Source organism: Rhyacophila brunnea, unplaced genomic scaffold (assembly GCF_057557595.1).
Source record: "Rhyacophila brunnea isolate RB1 unplaced genomic scaffold, BYU_Rbru_1.0 scaffold_4, whole genome shotgun sequence".
NCBI classification, from domain to species: domain Eukaryota; kingdom Metazoa; phylum Arthropoda; class Insecta; order Trichoptera; family Rhyacophilidae; genus Rhyacophila; species Rhyacophila brunnea.
Genome location: NW_028233068.1, coordinates 25,045,464 through 25,058,143, shown reverse-complemented (window position 1 = coordinate 25,058,143; position 12,680 = coordinate 25,045,464). Strand labels below are relative to the sequence as shown.

At 29.1% G+C, this 12,680-nt stretch overlaps 1 protein-coding gene across 2 annotated transcripts in view; it reads left to right on the top strand.

Annotated features, from left to right (window-relative positions):
* The window catches only part of Osi24 (Protein), a 71,712-nt gene extending 65,732 nt beyond the window's left edge, over positions 1-5,980 (top strand). The window contains exons 6-7 of one of the 2 annotated variants that reach the window (XM_085954132.1): positions 877-1,115; positions 5,359-5,980. In XM_085954132.1, coding sequence (XP_085810258.1) covers positions 877-1,115; positions 5,359-5,569 — 450 coding nt within the window. In that variant the 3' untranslated portion in view covers positions 5,570-5,980. The remainder of the gene's footprint in view (positions 1-876; positions 1,116-5,358) is intronic. The other variant, XM_085954131.1, reaches the window with a different exon arrangement.
* The last annotated feature ends 6,700 nt before the right edge of the window (positions 5,981-12,680 follow it).

Sequence of the window (12,680 nt, the reverse complement as noted above, 5' to 3'; positions counted from 1 at the left end):
TGTAAATTTGTTAAAAACAATACGACGATATAAAATCAATTCTATTATATATACAATATAATTTATTGGCTCTATTAGAGTTCACTGCCATTGGGGTTTGTCATATAACTGCATCCGTTTGGAGTCGAGTTAAGATGTAATCGAAGAAGTAAATTAATGTACTACCAAATACATCTGATGGTTGAAGTAATTTTGATTCTTTTAATTACTTTATCGTCTGACGTCGATGGTCTTGGTGATATATTATTATCGTTGTAAGCACGAGTATATTCACCTTTTCTCTCAGTTTTATAAAAAAATCTTTAGGAGTGAGTGGCATCATTTTAATTTTTTTACAATATACTCTTTACTCTATGATACATTTTATTTGATTCTAGTTGTTTTTTGTCTCATGTATTATACCGACGTTGTCAGTTCTACATGTGGTGATTGTTGGGCCGCGGACACCATTTTGTTCTCTTAAATTTTTTTTAGTAACGCGAGCATTAATACACAAAAAATATATCTGCACTCTACATCACCTCAGCCATTGCGATGTTTTGAATAGTTTTGAAATAATCAATGATTTAAATTAAGTATTATAATTTTTTTTGGCATTTGCTAATTAACTAATCATCCTTTTCAGGTAAACTATCAATTATTCGTAGAATTTCCAATATGTATATTGAGAGACGAAGATTTTCGTACACATAAAAATATATTTGCCATTGCACCGGATTTTTGTACTCTTTCATCGTTTATGATTTTTTATCATAAAGGGTAGAAATTTAAATAAAATAGTGACACTTCGAGGGAAGATTTTTTGTGTCAAACTTGTATGTATGTAAATTCATGGTTATTATTTAATATAATTTACTATATTCTATTTGATTTCAGGTTTTCCATAATATCCCAGCGTCTTCGCTGTTACTTTCAAACTATGATCCATTCTACAGTCCTCTTCTTTCTCGACTGGATTCAGTATTTCAAAGACTGGGACTTGGGGCGCCAAGTGCTGAAGGAAACGGAAAAAACCTAATGCAGGAAAGGTGTCGGGAACGACTTGTTTGCATGATGTATGCCTCGCCAGCTAAATATGCCCCATATAGTAATTTAGTATCGGCGCAGCTAAGTAGGTAAGATTTTATTACTATTTTCTTGAAATAACTAGGATAATCGACGCTCATATTGGTGCTTTGAAGTTGTCAGTAATTTTTCATTAATCTTGAGATTGAATTAAAATAACTCAAGAGTGTCATAAAGTATGTTTATTGATTATAAAAGTGTTGACTTATTTCTACTTTTCTACTGTAATGTTAGTATATAGGTACCTTACAGGTGTATGTAAATTCGACCATTATTAAAATAAATATATATACACCTATTTCCATATTGTTATACACATACATGTGATGGAATTGGCATCTTTAATAATCATAAAGATTCACACACTATAAACGACCCTACTCACGTCATGAACTGTCAAAAAATTTACTTTCGTTAATTTTTTACCTACCCATTGTGATATTTTTGCATTTTGACAAATATACATTATTTCACACCATTTTTGTCTATTGACAATCATGTCACCCTTCAGTATATTTTATAAAAAAATGATTTTGGGAGCTTTTTTATGGGAACATGTAATAGCGTCATGCATATAAATACCATTGGTATTATGTATAGGTAGAATTGTTTTACTCCACATAAAATGTCAGTTGCAGGTGAATGGTATGACGTCAATGTATTTATTTGCGCAAATTTCATGACGTCAATTTTCGTCAATCTTAATAGGTACTTTACAAAAAAAAAAAATATTTTTCTTCCCTTAAAAGTAAGTTCAATAAACTTCGTTTTCCAATCATCAAACCTTATTTATGATATTATTTTTATTATAAAATAACAAAAACATTACTTTTACCTGTACTATAATGTCATTGTTATCAGCACTAATGAATGCTACATAACGTAATACATTTAACAGAATATGCCTGCTCTTGCTAGCCCTTGCTATATTTATGCAGTAATCAACTTTATAACTATTTTTCAATTTTGTAAATGCATCTGTATTAATTCTTCTTAGGAAATGTTTCCATATTACTTCCAAAGGGGTGTGGTATATACTGATTTGGTTATTATATATGGGTGTTGTTTTCTAGCATCATCTTGAGGTATTTTAAATTTTGAAATATTTGTAACTTTCAGATCAATAGATATTCGTTAAGATTCTATAAGCCATATTTGATATTATTGGGAATAACTTTATACAAATTTAACCAATAAGTATGACATAATAATTATATATATATATATATGAGTATTCAATCTAGTCTCTAGTGACTAGTCAAAGTATTTATAGGTCTGAAACTATCTGAAAAAAAACCTAAGGATTAATGAGAAAAAAATGAAATATCGATATTATATATAATTATTTATATAAACCAAGGCTCTTAAAATTAATAATTGTATCTCATCAATTATTTTGTGCATATGCCGTTAATAAAACGAAACGTCGAAACATCAAAGAAGTACTACTTTGGTCTACAAAGTCAAATGAAATTTATAATTCTCTCCCACCGTACAAAAATCCCGATGTACAAGATGCAGATTCGACCAGTGCCAACCTACCATAAAATTACTCTGAACATGACCGACAAGCATGTACTCAATATTTTTAAAATACAAAAAAAAATGCTGGAGGTGACATATGGACCAAAAATAGAAGGATGGCATATGTAAAATATTCTACATGTCTAAAACCTCCTCAAAGAAGACTGTATGTCCATATTCATTTAAGATAAAAACTTTTAATGGGAAGACCATGAATCACAAAGAGACATCTTCTAACTAACTAGTTGTATCATGTATAGTAGGTCAGACGGTCATAGGTTAACTGCCAAGCCAAAACTCTGGTGGTTGGACTGTATCAATAAGAAACATAAAACGGGAGTTGCAGATACACGGAGTACAGTCAAGTGTTACACGATATTCGCAGATGTAGAAAGCTTTTGAACCTATTTTGGACGATGATGAAGTAATGATCGAGATAAAGTATCCCTTGTGTATTCCAAAATGAATTCGAATGGGATGATGGCAATAATTCATTGCTTTAAAACCAGCTAGAATATTTTTTGGAATACTTAACATTTGTGAGCTTTCATTTTAGAGATAGGTACAGTAAATTAAAGTATATAGTATATGCTATTAAAATTTAGTGATTCAATATTCTAAAAATACTATTGTGTACGATAAATCAATAATCGTGATTTATTGAATAAATGATGAAATGATTTAATTTACATTAAAAATTATGATTACACCTTCCTTAATAATGATATTCTAAATTACTTATATGCCTATAAAAACTACAACAAATCAGCCTAGACAAGAATTTTTTTCACACATTATACTATTTTTTTTTGTTGTAATCTATGTTATACTTTATTTTGCTGTACTTTTATGATATTTAAATATTTTTCTTACTATCAATTTTCGGTCGAAAGATATTGTATTACATTCAATAACAAAATATATATATAAGACAAGATTTCAATGAGTAGGTAGTCAATAATGAATATTGCAAAAATATTTCAGAGTATATAACCTTCGAATACTATTATTTCTTTATAAAATATTTCTTTTTATTCAACGAATAAGACAGAATATTTTAGAGTGTAATATTACATTATATTGAATATACATATTTTGCATATTATGTACACTAGAAAAATCATTTTGAAGAAAAAAATACGACACCCAACGGGACTTGAACCTCTACCTGGTAGATTTACGGCAGTATGCTTTTCCAATTAAGTTACGGTTATCTTGCTAAATTACGACGATTTAAACTAAATGTTGGCATCGATTAATCCTTAATTATTTTTATCATTTCTTCACTTAAGACTAGATCTTATATTATCAACTATACAATGTACCTATATTTTTATTTATTACACGAATACTTCAAAATATACTATTTCGGTAATTCTTATAATACTTAACACTTCATGTATTTTTTTTATAGTTTCCAATCAATATAAGAATAAAAATATTTTTTAAAGCGAAATATATAGGTTTACATACCTACCGACAGATATGAAAATAAAAATAAGACAATGCATTTAGATTTCAAATTTCAATATCGATATCTACAATTTTATAGAATTTAAATAATGTAGTAGAAGCATATTTTTGTTGATATTAAAAAATGTTTTTAAGAAATCTTGAAAATATCACAAAAATAAGTATATGTTTTCTAATGTTACTTGATAGTCAATATTTATTATTAAAAAGGAAGATTGAGAGTAAAATATATATTGCTGCTTATTTTATTTATTGAAAGAAATCGTAATTGTACTATTTTTATTTCATTTCTAGTCTTCCAGATGATCTCATGGTGTGATTGAAAGTGACAAAGATTCTAACTTGTATTGCAAACATCATAACAATCTTATTGACTATAAAATATTATATTATACAAACTAACAACAGTTTTATATAAATTACCTATATTAAAATCCAGTAATCAGTGAAAAAAAAATATTGGTAAAATGGTAGAAACCATAAAAGTATTTCCAATTATAAAACCTACTCAAGTCGTGTCACCAAGCTCTAAACTTTGATAGTAGTGTAAGCTATTGCTCATACTTCGAATGCAATTCAGTCTGTTTATAGAATATGAAGATTGTTGCATTTGAAATAAATGGTAATCAATAATTGAACAAAATATACAATTAAATATCTAACAGATAACCATATTGCATTTGAAGATACTAAGTAACTAGCTATATAACTAAAATTTGCAATTCAGTGCCACGGGCCTAAAGTAGTCGGTTTTGTACCAATAATTAAAATATTTCAATAAGCAAAATTGTGTATTAATAATGATTCTTATTAAAATGTAACATGGGTGATAATTTTATGAATAATTACAACCTGTACAATTTATTACATAAAGTACAATAACATAATAATATATATATTTTTTATAATTTTTATACTTTTATTTTACTATGTGAAAGAAACCATAAGTTGTAATTATCATATACATATTATATAAGTGTGGGAGGTCACCGGAGTCACGATGTTGTGGATGGAGAGGTCGTCAGAAAGAGAGATGTCAAGATTTGGTGGTTGCTCCGATGGATCGAAGACCGAGCTTTATTTGCAGCGTAAACAGTCGGTACAAGAGTATGTTACAATACTTATGATACTGTTCCAAGGTCCGTCCTCAGTAGAATGAGATGTTGTGTGGAGCGATTCCGAGACTGAGATACTAACAGACCGGGAACATATATTCGAGTAACGACTATTCGAGGAACTTATGTCCAATGAATTATGATCCAAATTTTTAATATCATAATTAATATTTTATTTCAGAGAACTAAACGAGCTACGAAAACCGACATCGGATAATCCTGAAATCTTGAGGTTCTTCCGCTATATGAAGTCCGCAAAGGACGGTCAGGAAGGCGTTGACTGCGCAAGACTTCATCCAAGCTGCCCCACGCTTACCGCGGAAAGCGGAAGTGTAGCCATGATAACGACCTATAATGATATTAACAAACTAGTATCAGCAAGAAAGTTGTAAAATTTCTTATAATATTTTGTAAATATTTTTGGTGACATTTTATTTTTCATTCAAAATTTATACCTCATAAATTGACGTAAAAATTAAATAGATTTCTTTCATTATAAAAAATAAATAAGAGAATATTTTCAATAATTAATTCATCATTATGATTATACCACAGGATTCGTGATTTACATAATATAAAAAGATGGTACAGTGACAATGGGGATAGATTACTTTTCTTTTGTATAAACTATTTACCTGTATACAGTGGAAATACCATTCTTATCAAAAGAAAAACATTTTGTTGTTTGTAGAAAATGAAAAACTTTCTACAAAAATAGTGTATAACATATCACCGTGTGAGACAACTTTTAGAAAATTACTAAGAAACTTCAGAATATAAGCAGTTTCAAAATTATTATATGGAAAAAAAAACATTTTATTATTTTAGACATTATTGATCGTACTCGAAGTTCCATCTAGATAGAAAATTAATTTTATTTCGAGACTATTCTAGTTCCGATAGAAAATGGTTCATGAAAATAATTGGAACCTATTCATTAAAATATTTAACAAAGAAGAGCGAAATTTTCTTTCGCAATATTTATGCCACCATGTATGTATGTTTAATAATTAAAACTCATTCATTTATTTGTATCGTGAAGAATTTATTTTCTAGTTTTACGTTTTGATGTATTTTACTATTATAAATAGAAAATATCAAAATCTCTATATTTTTTTCTGTATAAACAAAACTATAATTTTCTTATCATTATATAATTTAAAGCATTTATTAAAAATGATGTTTAATAAGTTGGGGTATATCATATTTAAAATGGTTGTGGTTTTATTTTAAATCAAATATAATGACTATATTATATCCGATGGCATTTTTATCATGTAAAGATCATTTTTTCAGGTCAAAATTAAGAATTTGGAGTATCATTTTCAACTATGCCTAAATGATATTATGTAGACTTTGTAGAAAATACATATATTCCATTATGATACCTTATTCTTTTTTTTATCTCAGAAATTAACATTTTTATTAACCAGATAAAATATATTAATATCATAAAAGAATGTTATTGTAAACTTCTTCATGTTAAAATTGGGAATAAAGTCATATTCATATATCATAAATATTCATATATATACATCAGATTCCGTGGTTACATAGTAATTTTTCAAACAATAATGAACAAGTGATACGTTCACAATAATAGACTTTTATTATAGTTGGGTCGTGTAAATTCCCCATTAACAAAGGTGTCCGGCAAGGCGATACCATTTCACCTAAACTATTCACCGCTACACTTGAGGACTTATTTATGAAACTTGATTGGGAGGAAAAATGTGTTCCAATAAATGAGGAACACCTCAGTCACCTGCGCTTTGCAGATGATATTGTTATACTCTCACAAGACCCGAAAGACCTCCAAGGTAGAATGCAAGAACTCGCGGATGTCTGTCAAACGGTCGGTCTAAAGATAAATGTCTCAAAGACAAAAGTGATGAGGAACTGTTTTTCGGACCCTGCGATTATCTGTATTTCTGGCACCCAACTCGAGCAAATCAGTAGCTACGTATATCTCGGACAGCAGGTGTCCATAGACGGAAGCATGCACGATGAAATTGCTCGAAGAACAAAGCTGGGATGGAGTGCTTTCGGACATCTGAATAGTATCTTCAAGAGTGACCTACCATTATGTCTTAAGCGTAGGGTGTTCAACCAATGTGTGCTACCCGTGCTCACGTATGGCGGCAAGACGTGGAGCCTCAACACGAGAAATGTCCAAAGGCTAAGAGTCACACAGCGAGGCATGGAGAGGTGTATGTTGGGCATCACGCGATAGGACCGTAAGAGAAACAAATGGGTCAGGAAGCAGACAAGAGTACGAGATGTAATAGACGTTGCCAAACTTAACAGCTGAAATAGAGATGGGCGGGGCACATTGCTCGCCGAAAGGACGGCCGCTGGACAAATGCCGTCATCCAGTGGTACCCAAGGGGCACGAAACGGCCACAGGGTCGCCCTAAAAGCTGCTGGATAGACGAACTGGTAAAGTTCGACGGAAATACGTGGCAGCGAACGACACAGGACCAAGAGAGTTGGAGAAAGCTTGGGGAGGCCTTCATCCAGCAGTAGATTGACCCCGGCTGATGATGATTATAGTTAGGTACATATTTTTGGTGACATATCCATTTTTCCTACAAAGTTTACAGATTATTGAGGTTAAGTTCGCATAGATACCCAAAATTCTTTTTTTTCAACCTTCACATATCACCTTTACCCTTTAAAATAATAATACGATCTAGTAATAACAACATGGAACAATATTATGTATACTCTTGAAATTTTTGTAGACAATATGAATTCATTCTAGTATTTATTTTATAGATTATTATTGTGTAGGTAATTATCACCATGAAAAAAAATGCAAACTCATTGTTCATCAATGTTTAAAAGTAATATTTATTTTTTAATAGTATGCTTAATAGTTTATAACCATTGGTGTGAAGAACTGTAGATATCGTATGTTATCAAATATAATTACTATAACACATTCTTGATAATATTGGTGTCATTTCATATAATTACCATAAAATTTATTATTTATAAGTGATTGATAATAATACTATATATTTCAAACACAAGAATTTATTGTATGTATGTGTGTCCCCTTTTTATTAATAGGTTAGATATAAAATGTTATTTATTGTATAGTGCTTTAATGAGGATGTATTTATTTATTTATTTATAAACATCTATAACTTATATATTAAATTTTTATTGAAAATTTTATTATGTGTACTATTAGGTGTAATGTATTTATTTTACAAACATGTGTCCTCACTCTGTCGATACATTACGCACACAAGTTAATCGACTTACTGTGGATTCTGCCTATAAAACTGAGGGTGAGCCTTTGTGAAATAAATATTGTATACCTATGTAAGTACAGAATTTATTGAACTTATACAACGATTCGATCCATCATTTATTATGTATGTTGGAATAATATTTTGTTATTATTATATGAAAGAGTTTATATTTTTTCTGATGCAACCCTCGAATGAGTTATAATAACACGTATTTATTCAAAGGAAACCTTTCTAAAGAGTTAAAAATGTTAATCATGGTAAAAACGGAGCAAAGTATGTATTCATAATATTATGTTAAAATTTTAAATATTTGCATATAAAAAGAGCACTAAACCGTCCAGAAATTTTATCTTACAATATTTTAATAAAGGAAAAGAAAAAGTTCTCTATCGCTTGCATTATATATAAAGAGTATATTATTAAGTGTAGCTCTACCCAAAAAATCTTAGTGGCACTCCGCGACTGAATTCCATCATAATATCTATATAATATTACACTAGGCTGTTATATTTCACCATTTTTTCGATAATAATATTATGATATAAGGTTAATGGTGCTTGCAAAAAATTGGTAGAGTACAACATTGTATCAACCATTGAATTTAAATGAGTATTAGGTTATTAGCATATTACAATATAAGCATTATTGTAAATATGCGTAAGTTCCTAGTTATATTTATATTATTTACCTCACTTTGTTTGTCTGTCTGTCAAACTGTCAGAATTGTTTTGTGCATACATATTATTTTCATAATATTATACAGGTACCAATTCATTGGTTATTAATAACGATCAAGCTTTTGCAAATAAATTTTGAAATCAGTATTTACATTACCGAGAGAATCATAATTAATATTAAATTTTGATGAAATATTTCAGTATTATTTATTCATATAGTATATTATACTAAAAAAGTTTATTCAAATATTTGAGTATAAAATATTAGTTTATTTACTAGGGTTTTTAAAAAAATATGTAAATAGTATTTTACGCCGATTTAACGAACAACCGTTATTCAAAAAAGCAGTTTATATTACACTACCACGTTATTAATATTTAATGCAATAATAGTATTTAGTTATAAGAAATCTTATTTTCTAAGAAGTCTTTTAAAATTATAAATAAAATAATATAATTGTTTTATCTGGATAATTTATTGGAGAAAAGAAAAGCAATATAGGTATAGCTTAACAGTGTGTATCATAGCACCAAACAATATAAGTAAATTAGAATATCAATAACATTTACAATTGTTTAAATAATATAAATATACAATCAGTAATACGGACCAATAACATTAGAAAAAAACAACTCATCGGAACATATTTACATATTATTAGATAAAGAACCACCCACGGTGGCCGGGCGGTTAAAGCGTTGGACGCTGGGTCTAGCAAGTACACATAATATTGTTTTTCAATGTTAATACAAACCTCTACTCTGTGGAGGCCCATATGATCCTATTAGGATCGGACATGGTCGGGAGGAGATAAAGAAAAATGCAGATGAATAAAATTATATAATTTTTAAAATAAAATTCATTAAAAAATGTATTATTATGACAAAAATGAAATTAAAAAACAAAATCTTATCATAATGGATCGTTAAATATGTCTATACCTCAAGGCACAAAGATATGATAATATTATGAGATTATCTAAAGGAAAGACTTTCGTAACCAGTTTGAATTAAAAATTAAACTATAATATTTTTTATGGTAATGAGTACAAAAATTAATATAAATAGTTTTATTTGCAAAATACAGTATTTTATATAATGTGTGCTTATATCACCGATATTTTTCTCATAAATTATTGTCGTTTAAATATTTTTAGTAGTTATATTTTATTCACTGGTTCGGGTTGCAAGTCATATTGATTGAAACATCTCATTTACCCCGAAAGAAGCTTCATTTTAATTTTATGGACTCTTTAATTCTGAGAGTCATTGAGAAAAGAAACCCTTGGCATTCCCAGAGCCGATTTTGCCCTGAAAAGGGCCCTGGACTAATAGATCTTCCAGTCTTAAAAATGTTAATTAATGCCTAATTTTTCCTTGAAAAAATCTTGTTATAATTAAAATCTGTTAAATTTTACATTTTACATTCAATTAACGTTAGAGGTACCTAGTGGACATGATAGATATTGACAAATATTATTTAATTAAAGGTAATTTTAAAATACTGTTTGCTCAGGAATTTTTTTTTAAGTAAAATTTGATCGCTTTAGGCTCCATGGTAAATCCAGAGCTGGACATCTATCATTCGGTCACTTTTCAGCTATCGTTTAATTAAATCAAGCAATATTTAGAAATATCTGTTACAATCAGTAGCTATATAAACTCATTGTGCAAGTTTAAGGCCATCATATTAATAAAAATTGAATAGTTAAAATTTGACAAGATTTTACAAGACTTGACACGCATAGATACGTGAGTATACACCAATGATACGTATTTCATTTATTGAACGAATGGCGATAAAAAAACCACAAAAACAGCGTCAGAAAATAATGTGACATAACTGGAGAAGGATGAAGAGGCACCAAGCAGAATGTAGGTATCTACTTTACGCAACCAAGATCCACGTAACAAGTATAAAACATATAGTAACGTATGCAAGTATAAACGTATAAAAAAAGAAGGATAAAATACAACTAAATAAGTAGGTACCAACTGGATATTTTGCAATTAATAACCTTCCGCCATCTATACGATACCACGCAAACATATTTATTGACAAGAATATTATTCAATCTAGCGATAGATTTTTTTTAGCCACGTATATATTATAATATTATTAATCACATGACACAATATACATTATTGTGATTTAAAGCATCCTTTATTGATAATTTGCTGTTGTACGATTGATTATCTATTTTACCATAATACTAATAATGGTTTGCGATATCTCTATTCTAAAGTATTATATATTTTTTACCGCTACAACAGACAACAAGATACCGATGTATATATTTTATAAATAATAATAACGTCAATAGAGGGACACTAAAAACAAGTTAACATAATATTCTTTCTGTCCATCATTCGCCACTTTTCTATACCTGTTCGGCCTTGGAATAATAGTGAGAAGCGCCCTTTAAAATTATGCTGAGAGTGTCACCGGATAATTTTACCAATATCCTGATTTTGAATATCATACGTGAGAGTGTGCCAAATTCCTATTTTGATTTCGACTTTTATTTTAGTTATTTATTCTAGTTAAGAAAAAACTTGTTTTTTTGCCGTTTGACGCCGCTTTTTAAAAATAAATAATTGCTCTTCGTTGCAGAAAATTTCAATGGCCCAACTAAAGCTTGGGCAGAAATTAAGAGCAACTTCTTTTAATTTAAATAAGAGAATATTCCCAAAGGGTGTTATTGGCATTCTGTTTTTCTTTAAATATGCGAATAAATATTAAATAATACCTAAAATCAGTGACATAATATTCACCCACGATGGTATTGAAGGCAACCACAAACCAGAAGCATGTAACAAAGACAATCAATAAGCTTCAAAGCATACAATGAAGAAACCCTAAAAATACGGGTAACTAGGTACTACATTATTAATACATGATGGTCAAATAAATGTTTTTTATATAAGAACGTATTATCTTAAAAACTTCAAGGATATAAAATGTAGAATATTATTTATTTAAAACAGCATAAATAAATAAAATAATAATCAAATTAATATTATTTATATTGGTTTCCAAACATGAAAATGATATGATCTTCAAATATAAGCATATAAGTTACATATTAAAATTATTTTCATGTTAATTTTCCAAAAAAGCACACTTGTGAAAAATAACTAGTAATATTATGGATTATGTCATGGATTTGCAAGGAAGATAATTGAACACCCTTTCGGTCACAGTAGCAGTTAAATTATATTGTTGTTCATTTTCATTATGTAGCAAATTATTCGTATTCTTATCGTGCCATCCCCTAACGGAGGTCGGTCACCATAGCTGTTTTCGTGCTAATCATGGAGGTTATCAAAGTACAAAATACGGCGCCGTCTTTTGCTACGTTTAATGTTAGTCTTTCTTTAACTTTAATCTTTTCATAATGTGGTCAAGTTACTTTAATTTTTTGGTTTTGATACAACATGAGCTTTTTCCATTTGGTTGAGAACGTCAATATTTGTTACCCGATCATTCCAGAAGTTTTGAGTATGCATCTACACAGTCACATCTCAAAAGCCTTAACTCTTTATCGTCTGGTGTAGAGTTT